The 20,619-nt window shown below is 35.7% G+C and overlaps 2 protein-coding genes across 5 annotated transcripts; both read left to right on the top strand.

Annotated features, from left to right (window-relative positions):
- The first annotated feature begins 3,405 nt into the window (after window positions 1-3,405).
- Window positions 3,406-7,687, top strand: LOC111499587 (BEL1-like homeodomain protein 4). The gene is made up of 4 exons (XM_023151179.1): window positions 3,406-4,620; window positions 4,896-5,290; window positions 6,702-6,762; window positions 7,093-7,687. The coding sequence occupies exons 1-4, from the start codon at window positions 3,598-3,600 to the stop codon at window positions 7,618-7,620; spliced, it is 2,007 nt and encodes a 668-aa protein (XP_023006947.1). The 5' UTR covers window positions 3,406-3,597; the 3' UTR covers window positions 7,621-7,687.
- Window positions 7,688-14,924: 7,237 nt separating this feature from the next.
- LOC111499588 lies at window positions 14,925-18,781 on the top strand. 4 transcript variants are annotated; one of them, XM_023151180.1, is made up of 11 exons: window positions 14,925-15,590; window positions 15,894-15,999; window positions 16,141-16,221; window positions 16,313-16,429; window positions 16,500-16,919; window positions 16,989-17,389; window positions 17,492-17,591; window positions 17,683-17,742; window positions 17,812-17,898; window positions 18,039-18,167; window positions 18,255-18,781. In XM_023151180.1, the coding sequence occupies exons 1-11, from the start codon at window positions 15,547-15,549 to the stop codon at window positions 18,555-18,557; spliced, it is 1,848 nt and encodes a 615-aa protein (XP_023006948.1). In that variant the 5' UTR covers window positions 14,925-15,546; the 3' UTR covers window positions 18,558-18,781. The 4 variants fall into 4 exon arrangements, with proteins under 4 accessions (XP_023006948.1, XP_023006949.1, XP_023006950.1 ...); XM_023151181.1 differs by having other exon boundaries at window positions 15,927-15,999; XM_023151182.1 differs by lacking the exon at window positions 14,925-15,590 and adding an exon at window positions 15,639-15,722.
- The last annotated feature ends 1,838 nt before the right edge of the window (window positions 18,782-20,619 follow it).

Raw genomic sequence — 20,619 nt, forward strand, 5'->3', positions numbered from 1 at the left:
ATATATATATATATATATATATATATATATATATATATATATATATATATATATATATATTATATTATATCTTCTTTTACTCTCCCTTTCTTCTATTCATTCCTTTTTTTCCTTCTCAATTTCCCAACCCTTTTCGAAAATTTTCAATTTGCACCGCTAAACGTCTCGATTTATACCTATACTTATGTTAAATGTTGGCATTTATATGGTCTATTAAACGACTCTCTACATGAGTATGAATTACCCAGTCAATTTGGAACTCCACCGCTCGAACACATCTCATTAGTTTGAATAATATCAAAATTTTCTTTTAAATTTAAGTTTGATGGTTGTTGAAATGGTTTTTAGAGTTTGCAGAAGAAAATATGATGAGTTTTACTTTACGGTCGGGATAGATGGCTTTTATGGTTGTTGATTGTTGTCGCAATCATGTGTCCTCTTGCAGTATTCCCAACTTTATTTTTTTTGTCTCTATCCCAACATTTTGGAGTGTATTGTGAGAGAATGCCAATGGGTTTCTTTTTCTATCTGTGAAAAAAAAAAGTAAAAATTAAAATGGTTAGACCGATCAGAATTAAAAGTAAAGATACGAGAGCTTAATTCTTACTTAATGAGTCGGTAGATCAAGGCTTCGGAACGAATAGATGACCGTAAATCAAATGATGCATGTCCGAGTTAGATCCTTGAAGACGTGTGCACATGTAATGCCTAATTATATCAACTGGCTGGCAAAGCTCTGCCACCCAATATCGATGTTGCCCCTTTGTTTGAGTGGTGCAGGGAGGCAGCTGTTGGATTTGGTTCGGGTACCCATAACATTTGGATAGCAGATTTTTGAGATTTGGAGCGTGTCGGAAACACCTTTTTAACCAAGAATTTGGAGTAACGGAATAGCTTTTCATGAATACGATCCAAGCTTAATGATTCAATTTAGAATGAGGTTTTTAGATCTAAAATATCCAAAAACTTCAAAACCATAAGAAATCAACTTAGATAAAGTTTTAAAACGGATTATTTTGATAATCAAGTTCTAATGAAAACTCATGATTCGAACTAAAACTCACTCTAACAAGTAAGTTTTTTTAATCACTCTAGCATGTAAGTTTAAGAAGTATAGAACTTATATTTTAATATTCAAAATCGTAATACTAAAGCAACAACATGAATAGTAGTCTTGAATTTAACCTTGGTGAATTGAAATCGTGCACATTAATTCCGGCAACTAGCTAATTATTTAAATCCTTACAAATAATACTATAAAATTGAGTTTGTTTTATAATTTTGGAAGAATATATATGGCATAATCTTGTTATCCGATGTGAAGTTTTTGTAGCATAATTACGACGACTTATTTCGTATCATCAAACCAAAAAATAATGCATTTGAATTCATCTAAAATATAAAAATGTCTTGAATAGTGCATTAAGTTCACATACGGAATAAAAGAAAAAAAATCTAGAAAATTTGAGAGAAATAATTGAAATGATATAAAAGTACAAATAGAATGTAATGATAGTCTCTCAGGGTAACTGCCATTCGGTCCCATCCATCACAACCCTCGCCTTAATGTATTATTAATATAAGACTTAAGAATGACTTTAATAATTACAAAGTAGGCTACTTACTGACAATTTTATATTCATTCATGTTACTCTTCTACGTCGAGTCCAGTAGAAGATGTGAGAATATAAGCATTGTGATAGATATCTTCTCATTACCCACGTAGTCTTGTTCTTATTTTCAGTACAGGACAATTAGATGACCATTATTTCTCTACTCATAACCTATTACTTACACATGAACCCTCAGATGGGCTTATATATGTACTCGTAGAGTTAGCTTTCGACTAGCTTACACTTAATGTACCGAAAAAGTCGTAGAGGAAAAAGAATGCACATAATATCATGGTATACATAATATTGTAGTGTACACTCCCGTACTTATCATGAGAGAAAAGTATACCGATGCACGTGACACACAAAATGCATGAGTTCCCATAACTTTAAATCATGACATATACATGTGATGCGGGTCATACCTATATTCTTTCATAAACATAACTTTCATGAATAGCATACGTAGCTTAACAATGTTTTACCATTCTCTACGATATTCAAAGAATTAGATCTAAGTTTTATTCAATTTGCATTAGAAGTGTTCATATAACTAACTTGAACTATTCAATCCAACTTGTTGGTTTTTTTTTTTATTCGATTTTGATTCGATTACAATTTTTTAGAACAAAAAAATTTGGGTTGACGTTTTTTTGTCAAAGTTAACTTAATCGAATCTTACTTTAGTTTTAAGATTATTACGAATATTAAAAATATTTGATATTTTAAATTGATATTAGTGATAGACGGTGAGTTGGAAATATTTTAGTGATATGTGAATTTTTAGTTAGATAAATATAAATGAATTTGTAGGCGCGTGAGGTTGGCACGTGAGATTAAGAAAACGAAAACAAGAGGGAAAATGAAAGAGAAGTTATTTCGCTCTCAATGATGCGAGGATGGATGTTTCAGACGCGTGAGATGGCAAGTGGTATTCACGCGAAAAGAAAATATCCAAACCACACTCCTTATAAAACCACAATAATATATTAATATCTTTCATTTATTTTTAAGTAACCTCATTTTTCATTTTTCTTTTTTAATTTAGATTATTTCCTTTTAAAATTATATATTAAAATATTCATCCAAAAAAGTTTTTCTATATTTATGCAATTCACTAAACATTTTTTCTATAATTATTGGGCGTTGTAATTACAAATGTTTTAATTCAGGTTTAAATATTATTTTGGTGTTATTGTTTTTTATTATTATTTAAAAATAATTAAATGGGTAAGAAATTTGAGAGGGAAATGATAATAAAGTTGAAATTGGGAGGGGGGTAATTTGGTAATACGAAAATTTGGAGAGTGCAGAACAATAAAGCGGTTACGTGTGGGTTTCACAGCATATATACATCAAAGGGGGCACGTGCCACAGATTCCCCGTGCGTGCCACAATATAATCTCAATTAATTTCCATTGCTACAATCCTTTTTTGAAATTTGTCTCTCTTTGTGGCTTGCTAATTTATTCCCCCACCACAATGACGGATTTGCCCTTCCTTTAGAACTCCAGATTGGACGAAAGGCGAGGGCATTCCCGACATTCCAACACTCGTATCATTGAGGCCACTTTGTAGTTTGTACTATCCTTATCTCTTCTAAGATATTCCTTTGTATTTTGCGCAATTACTGACATCTCTCGTATATTTAATGAATTGGAAATGGGAAAAAATTCGGAGGGTATTTTCGTCAATGTAACTCAATAATTTCTTTTTTAATAATAATAAAAAAAGGGTATCTCCAATGGTTGGAGATAAAATTAGAAAGGATGAAGAAAGAAGAATATAGTAATAATAGAGAAACCCTTTTGCTGTTTATCCTTAGTTTCTCAGTTGGGGTTTAGTTTTATTTCCAGAAGAAATATATATGTATATATATATATATATATATATACAGAAAAAAATGGGAAGAAATTATGAGAATTTGATGGTATGGGAATTATAGCGACGGCGTCCACTTCTTCTATTCTACTATTGTAATTCTATGTCACAACAAGACTACCACCAGGCGGCGGCGGCGGCGGCGGCAGCAACCTTCTTCACACCCTTCACGAATGGCTTTGACAGATCCTCCACCACCGCCACTGCCTCCCACCAAGACCCTCAACATCAACACTACAACCACATAGCCCACCAGATCCGAAAGGAGAAGCTCCGCCTCCAAGGCTTAGACCCGCCGCCTCCCCAGCCGTCCTTGGTCGGAATTGAGGAGGAGGAGGACGACCAATCCGCTGGCGCTGCTGCCCTTCACCACGTCTATGACTCCACTGGAATTTTATCTGAAATGTTCAATTTTCCTCAGCCTCAACGGCCTCAAGCTGAGTGGTATGGCAACCGGCAAGAGATTAACGCCAGTGACTCGGCGGTGGCCATGCAGCTTTTTCTGATGAACACAAACCCTCGCTCACCGCCACCGCCGCCCGTGTCCTCAACCCTCCACATGCTTCTTCCAAACCCATCTTCAGGAGGGTCTTTTGGACAATTCACATGGGGGGTAGTTCCGGAACAAGAAACAGGAGGAGGAGGAGGAGGAGGAGGAGGAGGAGACTATTCTTCCTCAAACCCTAACGAAGGCCGTCTTTCTCTGTCATTATCCTCGTCCATAGAAGCTGCAAAAGCGGAGGAATTGAGAATGGGTGACAGCGGGTTAGTTTATCAAAACCAACATCACCCTCAACAAGTCCAGGTTGGAATTGGGTCTTCTTCTAATTCTTCCTTGGGAGTTGTCAACTTGTTGAGAAACTCAAAGTATGTCAAACCCGCACGAGAATTACTGGAGGAGTTTTGTAGCGTTGGAAGAGATCAGCTTAAAAATAATAATAACAAATTCAATAAGTCAAATTTGACCTCCAACTCCAACTCCCATGGCGGGGACGGCGGCGGAGGAGGAGTCTCGTCCTCGACGTCAAAGGATCAACCGCAGCCACCGCCACCGCCCGCTTTGTCAGCCGCTGATAGAAATGAACATCAAAGGAGGAAGGTCAAATTGTTATCCATGCTTGATGAGGCATGTAATCTTCTTCTCTTCTTCAACACTCAATCATTAGATTTACCACTTTCTTACCTTTTTTTTCTTTTCATTATTTTGGGGAATTCAATTCTGTAAAGAAGAATAGATAATTGCTAATTAACGAAATGACTGTGAATTTATTATAAATGAGGCATTTTAGAGAAACCAAGAGGCAAAGCCACACTATTATACTATTGTGAAGATTCGTGATTCACGACAGTAGCATATATAGGATGTATTGTTATAATGTAATTGGGGTTTGGAAAGTGCAGGTGGATCGAAGATACAACCATTACTGCGAGCAGATGCAAATGGTGGTGAATTCATTCGACGTCGTGATGGGGTTCGGGGCAGCGGTGCCATACACGGTGTTGGCACAGAATGCGATGTCGAGGCATTTCAGATGTTTGAAGGATGCCATAACAGCGCAGCTGAAGCATAGTTGCGAGATGTTGGGCGAGAAAGATGGGAGAGGAGGTGGAGGAGGGTCAGGAATAACTAAGGGAGAGACTCCAAGGCTTAAGCTGTTGGAGCAAAGGTTGAGGCAGCAACGAGCCTTCCACCAAATGGGAATGATGGAACAAGAAGCTTGGCGTCCCCAACGCGGCTTGCCCGAACGCTCTGTCAACATCTTGCGTGCCTGGCTCTTCGAGCACTTTCTTCACCCGTACGTGTCTTTCTTCCTACCTCTTTAAGCTTTTCAATTAAGAAGTGGTTCATGAGAGAAGATCATTAATTAATGAGCTTAGAGGATGAAGGATGAATGTAAGTGATTAGCAGAAAGTTGGAAAAAATGAAGAAAACAGTGATACACTGTCCTAGGATGTCAACATGGTCAGCTAAAAGCTGTCGGAAAAAGCTAACTAGTAAGTAAGTAGTGAGTGAGCTCCATTAAAAACCCCTCTCTATACCCAAGATGATGAGTTTATGATGATATCCATAATGACGAAGTATGTCAATCCAAGTCCACCGCTAGTAGATATTGTCTACTTTGGCTCGTTACATATCGCCGTCAGTTTCATAGTTTTAAGTCGCACTACTAGTAAGAGATTTACACATCCTTATAAGAACACCTCTTCAACGGATCTCACAATCCATCACCCCTTGGGAGCCAATGTCCTCGTTGGCACACTGCTCGGTGTCTAGCTCTTATACCATTTGTAACAGTCAAATCTCACTGCTAACAAATAGTGTCATTTTTTAGGCTTTTCCCTTCTAGGGCTTTTGCGTCTACTAGAGAAAGATTTTCACACTCTTAAAAGAAATCTTTCATTCCCTCTCCAACCGATATGGGATTTAACAATTCATACCCCTTGGGGACCGACGTCCTCACTGGCACGTTGCTCGGTGTCTAGCTCTGATATCATTTGTAACAGTCAAATCACACCACTAACAAATATTGTCGGATAAGTTTCCACATCCTTATAAGAAATGTTTCGTTCCCTCTTCAACTAAAATGGGATCTCACAATCCATACCTCTTAGGAGCCAATGTCCTCGTTGGCACATTGCCCGGTGTGTAGCTTTGATACCATTTGTAACAATCAAATCCCACCGCTAACAAATATTATCCTCTTTAAGCTTTTCGTTCCAGGGCTTCCCTCAAGGTTATAAAATGCATAGGCTAAAGAGAAGTTTCCACACCTTTATAACGAATATTTCATTCCCTCTCCAACCGGTATGAGATCTCACAGTCCATACCCTTTGAGCACCAAACATCCTTGTTGGCACATTGCTCGGTGTCTAGCTCTGGTACCATTCGTAACAATCAAATCCTACCACTGACTTTTTCTTAAAAGGGCTTCCCTCAACGTTTTAAAATGGTCTCCTAGAGAGAGGTTTCCACTCCCTTATAAAAATGTTTTATTCCCCTCTCCAACCGATATAGAATCTCTAATAGAGATGGAGATCTAGAGCAAGAGGTCAAAGAAAACCGAAGTTTAGATAAATATAATGAATGATTGGGATTGGGGTTGCATGTCTACAATACAATGCAAACACCAAAAGAAAGAAAGTTGAAAAGTAATGTTAGATTTGTATTTATAGTAAATCCCTTTAATCTGTTCTTTGTTTTCTCAGGTACCCTAGTGATGGTGATAAGCATTTGTTGGCGAGACAGACAGGTTTATCAAGAAATCAGGTGAGTACACAAGCTTTTTAGTCAGAATTAAAGACATGAAACAAAAATTAGCACTGCACCCTTTGGATTCTTTGTTCTGAAAAAAGTGGAACAATAATAAATGGGGAATACCAAGTACAGTTAGTCACACACATGCATCACCATCTCAGACATTGAATAAATTTGAAGTAAGTAAAGACAAAATAGAGATTATTATCATATTAATAGTAACAAAAACAAAACAACAATTACATATTACTGTTCAAACTCCCTTCCATTTCACTGTTGAGTTCAAGAAAGAAGCATGCATGTTGTTTGTTGGTTCATTAATGGGATGACTGCATTTTGCAGGTATCCAACTGGTTTATTAATGCCAGGGTTCGGCTGTGGAAACCCATGGTGGAAGACATGTATCAACAAGAAGCCAAACAACATGAAGAAGAAGAAGAACAAGATGATGATCATAATAATATTAATAATAATAACAATACAGATGAGGACACACAATCCAATCCTCCGCCCACTTCCTCCGCCGCACCACCACCACCACCACCCTTCTCATACTACTACTCCTCCTCCTCCTCCTCCTCCGCATCCACTGCCGTAACCCAGGCGGCTGTGGCGAACTGCTTTCCGGCCACCCAGTATGAGTCAGAGCTGCAGGACACGTGTCGGCGTGTCAGCGTTCTCACTGCACCTGATCAGCAGATGAGGACCACAAGCGGCTCAGCCAAGTCTGACATCCCCGGGCCCACCAGACTCATAAGATTCGGGACCACATCGGGTGACGTGTCGCTGACACTAGGTTTACGCCACGCCGGAAATATCCCCGACAACAACCCTTCTTTCTCCCTCAGATCCGAGTTCGGAGGCTGTTAAATCCCTAAACCTCCAATTTCATGTCATATAATTTAATTTTTATATTCAAACACCATTTTTCTTTTTTTTTGTTTAATTTTCACACACACACACACACACACACACACATATATATATATATATATATATATATATATATATATATATTTAAGAAAGAAAGAAAAAAAAAAAAAAAAACAAAGTGAAAAATAATCATTTTAATTTTCTGAACTTTACTATTATTATTATTTAAAATATTTGTTACATTCAAAAGTTTTACTTATGTCTCTTTATGTAGGGATGAAATATGTGATTGAAGAGCTAAGTTATTTATTGTATGAGATGAAATTTGGTCTATATTAAATGCACATTTAATTTACAAAAAAAAAAAACATTTTATTTGATTCCGGGAAGAGACACATGTGGTCCTTGCCATTTTTCGATTATGTTTTCTAACTCGATAAATGAGGATTGATTGAATGCCTAAAATTGAGGGGTTGGTCTCAATTGAATATGAAGATAATGTGAAATTAAATGTTGGTCTCTGGCATGTAGGGACCCTACTAACGGCTGTCTTTTTTTTTTTTTTTTTTTTTTTTTTTTTTTTTTTTGTNCGTTAGTTAGGGCTTTTCAGGCCCATGATCCACAACTAACCCCTATCCTTGGTTGGGCCCACCTATGGGGCCAATCAATTTGGAGAAAAAAATTGTAATTTTTAAATAGTTAAAAGCTTATTTAATTCATTTTTAATAATTCTTTGACATTATTATGAGTTGAGTGATAAATATGGGTACAAAACGGGCTTTAAGGGCAATTTGGTGAATGGAAAAGTTGATAGATGATGGAGTGGTTATTGTCGGAATTAATCAAATAAATAAATAGTATATTTATAATAAAAATAAACTTATAGAACACATTTATTAAATAATTAGTCTAACTCAATTCATTTATTCAATATTGGATTGGCATATGGGCCTCACCATTTGGGTCATATTTGAATTGGTCTATTAGTTGTTTCACCTATGTATATAATGCAATGTTTTTATATATTTCAAAAAGTATTTTAAGTTTTAATATAATTTTTTAAGTTAGATATTATAGCTTTTAGTTGGTAATTTTTGTTAAAAGTTTTTAAAAAATTAATAAAATAATTTTTTAAAAACACTAAAACAAAATATAATAAATCAAATTTCGAAAAAGTTAACCAAAACTAAATTTAATTTTGATTATCGGAGCCGAACCAAGTTATAAGCTTGATTATTCAAGATTGGGTTAGCCTAACTGTGAATGTTTGATTAATCCACCACACCTAAATGGTGTGAAAGTTATCTTATTTATAATCAAATGAATTACAAGAATATGAAAATAGTAATAAATGGAAATAACAATAAATGGAAAGATACCTATGATATTAAAGCAAATATTAGATATTTGCCTTATAATAAAATATCAAATATAATATATATGGTAAACTATAATTTATTACTAAATATCCTTAACACTAACCTAAGTACAAATAGTGTGTTAAGTTCATTGAACTTCAATCTAAGTCGAATATGAGGCTACATATTATACGATCCAGATCCGGCTAGACTGTATTGAAGGGTTGGAGACTATTTCTATATATATAAATAAATAAATAAAACTTAACCGCCCTTCACTAATTAAATAAAAAATAAGAGTGGTTCAAAGCTAATAGGTTAGGCCGAAGAAGATGACCAATATAAAGTTGAGTTTACTATATAGATATATATCTATATAGATAGTGAATGATATTTCATATTAAGATATTTCAAATAGCTAAATTCAATTTTTCTTTCAAAATTTACTACAAATATGTAAATTCTAACCAATATAAATATATATATTGTTTTTGTTTGACCAATTTATCTTCTTTCTAGAAGCAAGCTTCTTCCTTTTGTCTAGTTCTTAGACGACTATCGAAAAGAAGAAAATAGAAAAAACGTACCCAACACTGTAACTACGAACAGAGCTCTTACAGTCTCTTCATACAATAGGAACACTTCTAGCATTCATTGAATCTGTAAGTGGGACCCCTTATTCGATCAAATTAGCGGTGAGTTTGGTAATAACATAGGTGAGATCAATCATTTTGTTACCTAATATACTCAATTATTCTGTAACCACCAATGAATTAAGGAAGTTAGAGAGCTAATATGTTAAAGTTATGATGAACTGAAAGGCCCTAAACTAAACCAAAAGATGTGAGAGAGAGAGAGAAAGAAAGAAAAAGGGTATGAGAATCCCAAAACGAAGAAAGTTTCCAAAGAGAAGAGGACAAGGAAGTGAATGCCAATGATAAGCAGCAAAAGGGATGATGGTATCACTTTTGAGGTGGACTTTGGGTTCCTTCAACCTACTAATCACATCAAACCCTAAAGATTCCTTCCAATTTGCAATATTGCATTTGTCCTTCTCTCAACTCAAACCCCTTTTATTCCCCTTTCAACTAAACTCTCAACAAATCCCCCTTCATCACTTCTCCCTTTTTCTTTTCCACCCATCTTTTTCTTTCCACGCTTAACCTGAACCAACTCAACCCGACCCCAAAACAAATTAGTGTATGCATTCAAAATAAATAAGAAAATATTGGGGTTAGTAAGTTTTAGCCTGGTATTTTATTGTTGAAAAGGGCCAGTTTTTGAAAGGAATCTGTGTTGTATTGTATGAAACTTGGTGGGTTTTGGTTTATGTTTTAAAAACAAATGGCTTGTTTTGGAAGAATCTGAGGTGAATGAAACTTCGTGCATGTTTTGGATTATTGAAAACAGTGATGTGATGAGATGAGATGAGAGTAGAAGTACGTGAATCCATGAAGCATGTCTGTCAGGATTTGATATTGATTTGATATTAATAATATTATTTATGATACCGATGGATGGTTGAGTAACCCAGAAATAATAACAAAAATATGATATGGGTTTGAATGTTTGTTGTATTTTTGTTTGGTTTAATAGGATAAAATAGAAGTTTCAACCCTCTTTTTCTAACTCTTCTAATGGAGATTCGAGTTTTTAGCTCCAAACAAAACAACAATATTTTTTTCCAAACTCAATATTAGGGTTTCTTCCAATGCTTATTTAATTTTTTAATGAGACAAGTTATTAGAAGGTAAGAGATTTTTTGTCATCGTCATTATATATATGACATGTCTATTACGTACCGAAAATATTTTAAAATATTTTATTATAAAAGTTGTCATGAGACATAATATGCATGAGGTCCCATAGTTTCAAATTATAGTATATACTTATAATACAAAGCATATTTCCATTCTTTTCGTGGCATAATGTTCCTATGAAACCTACATACGTATACTAGACATATCTATCATAATTAACATATATGATTCATCATTGTCTCATAGGCAGAGTATGAACATATTATCTTAATACACAAGATTCACATCATATTGTAAATCATACCATAACGTTTACAATATCATATTTTCTTGTGGCAAGAAATTGTGGTCAAAATAAAAAGAAGAATAGAAAAAAAAAACAATAAAGGAAATAAAAAGGGTTGAAAAGAAAGAAAAAAGAAAATAGTGTTATATGGAAAAGCAAAGGAGTTTGGGTGCATTCTTGTGAGGGTTTATGGAAGAGAGTGAAGCTTTTGGATTATTCAGACAATTGTATGTCAGTAAACAGTCTGAGAGGTGATGTCCCCTTTTTGCATATCAATTATTTCTGAAGAACAACTGATCTCTATGCCCTCTCTCTCTCTCTCTCTCTCTCTCGCTGCTTGTTTTTATATGCGCAGGGAGAACAATAAAAAAGGACCCAACTTTTTGCTACTCACCACACAAATATGCAAATGAGGGACTTTATCACTCTAATCTTTAACTACATGAGTTGGTTTGGACGGTTAGATTTGAATCACGATCGAAATATGTCGAAATAAGTAAAAGATGCAAAGGAAAAACTTGAGAGAAGAGATCTTTTAGAACAAAAAAAAAACTAAGCATTTAACTTTTCAATTCTATTTGTTGCGTTAGTTATTGTGAAAAGAGCATATATCTCATAAACTTTCTTCTCCAGTTAGGAACCAATAACTGATCTTCCTAATTAAAACATAAAACTTGACTCACAATCACAAAACTGGGTCAACAATTTGACAACTACTACCAATTCTAGTATAGTTGGTCTATAAGTTAGTAACTTATTCTATTGAGTAACAATTCTCCAGATGTTACTCAAATAGTTAGTAACTTATTCTTCTAAGTCAAGTTTATTAGCTCACAATCTACTTTGTAAACTTGATTTTGTTCGAGATTCTTTACTCCCAGCAATTCTCTCATCTCTACAAGGTTAACCCTTGCTAGGGCTTTGGTTAGAATATTTGCACGTTGCTCTCCAGTGCATACGAACTCCACAACGATTTGTCTCTTCTTAACACACTCACGAATGATGTGGAAGCTGAGTGTCAATGTATTTGCTGCATTTGTGAAATACCAGATTCTTCATCAGTCCAATCATAGATTTATTGTTGACATAGAGAGTTACTGGTTTTAGTTCACTTCTAGTCACTTCACTCAACAAATTTCTCAGCCATAATGGCACGACACTGCAGTTGATGCCAGGAACTCGGTCTCATAGGAAGATAGTGCCACAGTTCATTGCTTCTGAGATTGCCAAGAGATCAAATTTTCGTTGAGATAAAAAGTCATTCTTGCAATACTTTTCCTATCATAAATATTTCCAACTAAATCACTATCGGTAAAATAGACTAGTTCTTCAAGACCTCGCCCTCTTTGATACTTCAGCCCATAGCTTGCGGTAACTTTAACATAGCGGAGAATGTGTTTAACCGCTTGATGATGCATCGTATTATACTTTTTCATGTACCTACTCATCATTCCAACACCATATGAAAGGTCCAAACGAGTATGAGTCAAGTACCTCAGACTTCCGATGATGCGCCTATACTCAGTGCAATTCACCAAACTTCCTTCAACATCTTCTCGAGTTGTAACTTTGCGTCCATGGGATACTTGGTTGGGTTGGACTCTGCCATCTTAAGTTATTGCAACAACTTCTTGGCATTGGTCGATTGCTTTAGCATGATGCAATCTTTCTTTTGGTCCACTTCAATACTGAGGTAGTACTCGAGTAACCCGAGATTAGTCATCTAAAATTCTTTCATCATTTACTGCTTGAACTCTTTGACATCTTCCACACTGGTACTGATGACCATCATGTCATCAACATACACACCAACCATGAGTGTTTCGACCCCATTGTTTCTTATATATACTACTTGTTCTTGCGAGTGAAGTTTAGGGGTTTGCTTCAACCCCACAGATGTGCCCATCCCACTCAACTTAATTAGGTGGCTATCCTTACACATAGGGATTTATCTAACATTACACTCCCCTCCTTTTCGCTCTTTATCGTTGTCACTTCTCCTCTGGTGATTTTGCATCCCGGCTCTAATACAAAATGTTGGATTTTAGTGAGTTTCTTCGTGCCATAAATAGTTTGTGACTCAACAAGTTCTATGTCGTAAACTAGCTTGTTTGATATTATTAAGGTACTGCCAACATGATGGATGATCTCCAAGTCATTGAAAGAATAAAGATAATAAGTATAACACATGGGCAACATGCATGATGTCCTATCTATAAGGACAATAGGAGATCATTGGCAAAAGAAAAATTATGCCCCGAAAGAAGGACGCTATTAGCGCCGTGCGTAAATGGAGAATCAAATAATAATAAAAAAAAACAATGTTTTCCTTGAAGACCATAATTGAGAAAAAGATGTTGAAGCACATGCGAAGTGACAAGACACCAAAAGAAACATGGGACATGTTCGTGACACTTTTCTCAAAGAAGAACAATACGAGGTTTTTGACTTCTGGATAATGAACTATTATCAATCTCACAACGCAACATGAAGATTGCTCAGTACCAACATAGGGTCAAGTCGATTTTTCAGTTGATTACTAAACTAGAACCAAAGTTTGTCATCGACAAAACTTGAATGAAGAGAATTATCATCTATGGATTGCGACCAGAATACTGAAGCTCTATACAAGTAAGAGACGGAGCAACAATAAGTTGTCCACTAAGGTGGATACAAAAATGGTGACAAAGAAAAAAGTCACTGAGGAACTACACAATCCTTAAGAGCTGACAATAAGAATTTTCAAGATAAGAGATTTGAAGGTATTTTCTACAATTGCGAAAAGAAAGACACATGTCAAGGGTTGTCGGTCAACGGAAAAAGTTTGTTGAAATTAATGACACCTCAAAAAAGGAAATGAAGGATGAATGTTTTAGGAGAAGACGAGCTAACACTCATGGTGATGACGGAGAGCATATCAATTATGGGAATAATTTATTACTAAATTAATATTTTTAAATTATAAATATTAACTCATTACATAATAAAAATTATATGAAATGAAATTGTTACCAATTTTAAAATATTATGTTGAGATATATTATATATATATATAAAAAAATCTAATTTTCTTTGCTTATGAATATCTTTACTAATCAATTTTCCGTTGAATTTGAAATAACTAAAAAGAAAACTTAAACGGATGTGGAGAGAGTGCATCAATTAACTATATAATAATAGTAATAATAATAATAATAATAATAATAATAATAATAATAAAACATCTTAATTGACCTTAATTACTCTAGAAAGTGCCTTAATTAATCAATTCTTTGAAACCCTAATTCACATTAATATTTATTCATGCGTATATCTTAAATAAAGAAGAAAATAAATTATATTTCAATATCTTGGTCGTGTGTGAAGGAAAAAAAAACAATAATTTTTACATTAACAATAAAATAAAATAACAATAATTTAGCCTACTTTCCTAACTTAAATATAAAATTATTTAATATAAAAATTATTTGGTGTATTTATTTCGATCTATACACCTTATTCAACTTAAGAAAACATAAAATTCAAGAGTAACCAATACGAAAATAGGTTATAATTTAATTCAATGGAATCCCACTTTTAAGATTATTAAAAAAGTTAATAATATTTGATATTTATAGCCGACGTTAATAATGTGGTGTGACTTATATCTGTTTGATATTTGAATCTTATAAATTTTATAAAATATTAGTTATTAATGTACCATATGAGTAGAAATATAATTTTTTTAAAAAAATAATTAAAAAACTCTGAAAACATAACCTAAGATTAGGTTAAATGGGTTGAGTCACATTATTTATTATTTAATTTTGTGTGGGGACATTACCCTTTTCTTTTTAATTTATGGTATCCATAATTTCATGTTTGCATATACATATATATATATAGAGAGAGAGAGAAATGCAGAAGGCGTTACGAGTTGCTCGGAACCAGAGAAACTTGGCCGCTATGTCTCGTTAAGGAAGAAGAATCACATCGGTTTCTCAACACATTTCTGAGTTCTTGCACTAATCAATCACACACACCTAACAATTAAACCATTTCACACTCAACAATCTTCTTTTGAAATTTCTCTTTGGAAATCTCTGATTTTCCCACTTTTCCACTGCTCAATCGCTTCCCCATTTGGTGATTTCCGCCCATTCTCCACTCTATTTGGTGTCTTCTTTAGTCACTCAAACCCCACGATCTGTCCACTTCTCACCCCCTCAAACCAACATTAAATTTCTGAAAATACCCATTTCAGAAACTCCACCTTTTTCAATGGAATTTTTTTCCTACACGACCTTCTTTTTGTATCACCTTTTTTTCTTTCTGGGTCTGCAGCAACCTGAGCTAATGGGTCCCTTTTTCAATTGATCATTTCTGGTTTCTTCCATTTTGGCTTCCTTCATCCTTTTCTCCCTGTTCTGTTACTTCTATTTCCTGTCTCGGAGTTGGAGTTTGGCTACAATTTTTAGTTGGTTTTAAGGCTTTTGGAAGCAGATTGAAAGTGGGGTTTGCCCAAAAAAGAAAAAAAAAAATGCTGGGGGAGGATGCGAGAACAGGGCACACCCGCTCTAAAAGGTAGATTCAATTTGTTTTTGGTCTGTTTTCGTGCTTTAAATTTTGCCATTCTGTATTTGAAATGTTGTTCGTTGAAAATGAGGGTTAAATTTCAAGTTCAGATCCTCGTGATAGAGCTCTGAGAATTAGGAGGTAGTGAAATTTTGTCCTGTTTTTGTGAAATTGACTGATTCATTTTGTAGCTGAGACTTGTTGTTGTTGTTGTTTAGCCTCTGTTTATTCTTGAAGATAATTGTTTGGATTTTGAAGTTTTATTATCTGAATCTTTATCCTTGACTTCTTCTTCCCCTACTCATGTTGTAGAACTCTTTTGTCTTTGCTCTACGCATATGGCAGCTCGCTCGACAAGAAAGCAGTTCAAGATGATCCATCACATAATTCTCTCCAATTCTCCAACATTGTAAACATGGTAAGATATTTTGTTTCTTTCTTTTTCCTTCTCAACTATTATATGCTGAGCTTAACCAGGCAAGAACTTGTAAATTACTCGAAAACGATATGGATCCGGATAAGTTTTATGATAGAAATTGGAATTTTCATTGAACACCAGGATATGGATCAGGTGAAAGAAGTAGAACGTAAGAAAAACTTGTCTCCAAAGATGGAAGTTCATAGTTCTTTGAAGAATGAGGTATGGATTTAAACATGAAAGTCCTTGTAAATGTAATCAGAAGAATTGCAACAACGAACCAATATGAATAACCAGGCAAACTTTTTGTTAGATTATTCAACTCGAGAAGCGATTGCAAGACCAGTTCAAGCTCCGCTCGGCGTTAGAAAAAGCATTGAATCATGGAGTTCTTCCCTATAATAACTCAGACAAAATCTCAATGCCAAAGGTAAAATAGTCTCTTTGATTGTTTTCAGATGATATTCACAAAGCATATATTTAATTCACTTTGACTGCAGTCAGCCATGGAGTTAATCACGGAGATTGCGACGTTAGAACTAGAAGTCGTGCATTTAGAACAATATCTCCTTTCTTTATACCGAAAAGCATTCGAGGGACAATCATCTTCTGTATCCCCTGCTAAGGACGAGATGTCGAAATTGCCTTCGACCCCTAGAGGCAGATCAATGGTAGTTCCCCTATCTGATATTGCCTCCAAAGATGAAAACTCAGCAGCCCTTTCTGGTTGTCAGTCACTTGAAAATCCAAGCAAGGATTGCAGTGATAGAGATGGAAAACTTTCGGTTTCCAATTTTTATCGTTCTCAATCATCACTGACGACATTGAACGCAGCTTCTTTAGATAAAGCGTCCGCTTCGGTAGTGTCATTGGATAGAACTCTGCGCGCCTGTCATTCCCAACCAGTGTACATGATGGAGGTAGCTTTTTGCATAAGTGTTTTTGAAGCATTTTCATAGGGTACTAAATCGCTTGTTTCTTCTTCACAGTATGCACAAAATGTTTCCTCCAATATAATCAGTCTTGCCGAGCATCTTGGAACTTGCATTTCCGACCACGTTCCCGAGTCTCCTAATCGGCTTTCGGAAGACATGATCAAGTGCATATCAGCTATATATTGCAAATTAGCAGAACCATCTTTGTCAAATCATGGACTTTCATCTCCCATGTCTTCTTTGTCATCAGTCAGTGAATTTTCTCCAGGAGAGCAGTATGCTATGTGCAGCCCGGGGTTCCGAAACAACTCATCCTTTGATCGATTGGATAATCCTTTTCTTGTGGAAGGTCTCAAAGATTTTAGCGGGCCATACAGTACCATGATTGAGATATCACGGATTTGTGGCGACCCTCAGAAGCTACATGATGTCAAGAGTTTGCTCGAAAACTTCAGGTCAGCCTATGTATATTTAGGCATCAGCATCACAAATCTTGTCCCGAGCGCTTTCCTGTATCTTACAATCTTTGTTTTTGTCATTGGGTTATGTTTTAACAGGTTGCTTATCTCGCGTTTAGAGAAAGTTGATTTGAGGAAGCTGAAGTACGAGGAAAAGTTGGCTTTCTGGATAAATATTCACAATTCACTTGTGATGCATGTAACATGTCAACCTTTTGCATCTGTTAATTTATCCTTACACTTTTTTCCCCCACCAAATCGATTATAATCGTTTCTTTGTTTACGAGCAGACGTATTTGGCTTATGGGGTACCCCAAAACAATATCAAGAGAGCCTTCATACTCTTGAAGGTAACTTCAGGAGCCTAAACTCTCACTATGATCGTTATGACCATTGCTCACTTTGTGTATGTTTTCCAGTCTGCTTATAATATTGGAGGTCATACAATTAGTGTAGACACAATACAAAGTTGTATTCTTGGCTGTCGGATGCCTCGTCCTTGGCAGGTATGAAATGCTCGTTTTTCGTTATATTTTTCCGAGCTTATTCTCATCATGATGTGATTTTGTCTTTCTTGGCTGTTCACTAACCAAGGGGAATAACATTTACTTCTCTAGAGGCTTGATATAATGTATTTCACACGCAGTGGCTTCGGCTTTTGCTTCCTTCACGGACGAAATTGAAGATCAGAGATGAACGCCAAGCATATATGATCGACCGTCCGGAACCCCGTTTACATTTTTCACTTTGCTATGGCAGCCACTCCGATCCTGCAGTAATCTTAGAATTCTCTGTTTCAACTCTTAAAAATTAAGCCTCGACACGCTTAGAAGTTGTCATAAATCTTTCAATATCATTTCAGGTTCGAGTTTACACACCGAAAAGAATGTTTCAAGAACTGGAATCTGCAAAAGACGACTACATTCGAGCCAACTTCGGCGTACGAAAGGATCAAAAGATTCTTCTTCCAAAGATCGTCGAGTCATTCGCAAAGGACTCCGGACTATGTTCATCTGGCTTAATGGAGATGATTCTCAAGAGCTTGCCTGAATCTCTGAGAAAGAGCGTGAAACGAGCACAGCTCGGGAATCCTCGGAAGAATGTCGAATGGATAGCTCCAAGTTATACTTTCAGGTATCTGATATCGAAGGAGCTGACGACTTAATTTGCTTGGTTGCATTGTTTTTAGGGATCAACTCAGCTGCTAAAATTTTTGCGCATTGGATTTGATTTCTCATTTGTACATATAGGAAGCATAAGCAAAGGCATCTGAGCTTGAAATTGAAATGTCTATATCTTCTTCCCTTCCATGTTTTGAGCTTCACATTGTTTATCAAACCTGTCATCAATGTTGGAATAGACTTGTATATCTTTTTAAATCGTTAACAATTTTGGTCATTAGTATTATCCAATCCTTGAAAAGAACTTGAAATGTGAATGTATAAAAACATGCCGACACAAACTTCATGGTACATCCGAACTGTCCTCATCAAGTGTTTTGTCTGCCCTTATCGAATGATATATATGGGAGTTTTAGTGGGATGAGAATTGACACTCAGTTAGTAGATCAGTTAGTAGAGTCAATAGGGTCGGATTGCATATTTGATCTAAGTGGATACTTATTGGGACGTTATTAAATTAGGAAACAAACAACACAGTACTGAGTGTGGCAGTAGGAGCACTCGTGATCGATTATTTATTTTAAGGACAAAAGTTGAGGATCCTATGTAAAATATATGTTTTATAAATTCAAATATCTTATGAAGATCTTCGTCAGCTGGAAGATTGGTGAAGTGGGCTTTCTATTTCTTGTCTCTTTTCCATATTACTGTTTTAAATAATACAACTCTTTGAGCCCACAACGTGCTCAATCACTCATCCAAATTTAGGCTATCATCTTAGGGCACAACAGGAATATGGCATCAACCAAACACACCATATAACGTGTGCATTGAAGAGACATAAACAAGATAGGGATAATGAGTAGACACGAGTGTCATAGTGAGGGCAAGCGTTGCGAGACGAGTGTCTTAGGTGACTTCTTTTGAAATGGATCTTTCAAGGACAGTATTGGGCGGCACTGAGTGGACCGCTATTGCGCCCTAACTTTAGTGTCAAAGGTGGGATTTTTCACCTGCTCTCCGGTACGATATCTGTAAATAACATTGCATGGGCACTTAGGGCCAATGCCTTGGATAAATGTTTGAGATGTTGAGATGTTTCTCGATGGCATGACTGAGGAGTTGCGATGGCCAATGACCCCCTATAACTTGGGATGACATCAAGACATATGAGCCATGTTGATTGGGAACCTAGATGATGTTGGATATGACATTGCATTTGAGAGACCTTAACCCGTAGTAAAGGCAAGGTCGAGCCGAATGACTTGATCTAATGTAGAGGCAAGTCGGTTGATTGTGTCGCAGATAATTGGACGTGCATGCGCAAGCGTGTATGACTGAACAAGTTAGGATTGCACAGGAACGATGTTTGGTTGACGAAAACAAACCTCGCATAAGGTCCGACAAAGTTACAAAGCCGGGCGACAAATGAATTAGATGTTCAAAAATTGATCATCTCGAGTTGGCTTTATATCATCTTGTCTGTAACATTCTTGTTAGAGGTTCGAGTTTGACCTCGACTTCAGTTCTTATGGAAGGAATATATGATCTTGGCGTTGACAACTGCGATTGTAGAAGATATACCATCAAAAGTTAGTTGGTCTAAATTTGCCTTCAAAATATCTCTTGTGAACGAGTTTTGATTGCTAACAGATTTTGTCTTATTAGGTAAGTCAATCCAGTCAATCATGGCTCCTTCTCATTGACTGAAAAACTAGCCGTTATTTGCTTTTACAACTTCAAACGTTTGTTTGGAATCACATCAGTTCTTATAAAGAAATGTCCAAGTTAGCCTCAACCATGGCTTAATCATGCTCTCTCATTTGTTTCTCAAACCAATAGGATTCCTTCGCGTTTGACCAAGAATATTGATACACGTAATTCAATAATGAATTTATATTTTGAAGTGAAAGATGTGACCTATGAAATAAGTACACAGAGGTGTGGTACTTATCAGCTACACTTTGATATTTACATGAGTGAAGTAAACGTGTAGCATTTGCATAACCTATTCATATGATGTTTGAGTTATAACATTTTCATAATCTATTTATCTGAGGGTTGATATTATACCATTTTCGAATAAAATTAGGAAAATGTAAGTAT

Source organism: Cucurbita maxima, unplaced genomic scaffold (genome assembly GCF_002738345.1).
Source record: "Cucurbita maxima cultivar Rimu unplaced genomic scaffold, Cmax_1.0 Cma_Scf00027, whole genome shotgun sequence".
NCBI lineage: Eukaryota > Viridiplantae > Streptophyta > Magnoliopsida > Cucurbitales > Cucurbitaceae > Cucurbita > Cucurbita maxima.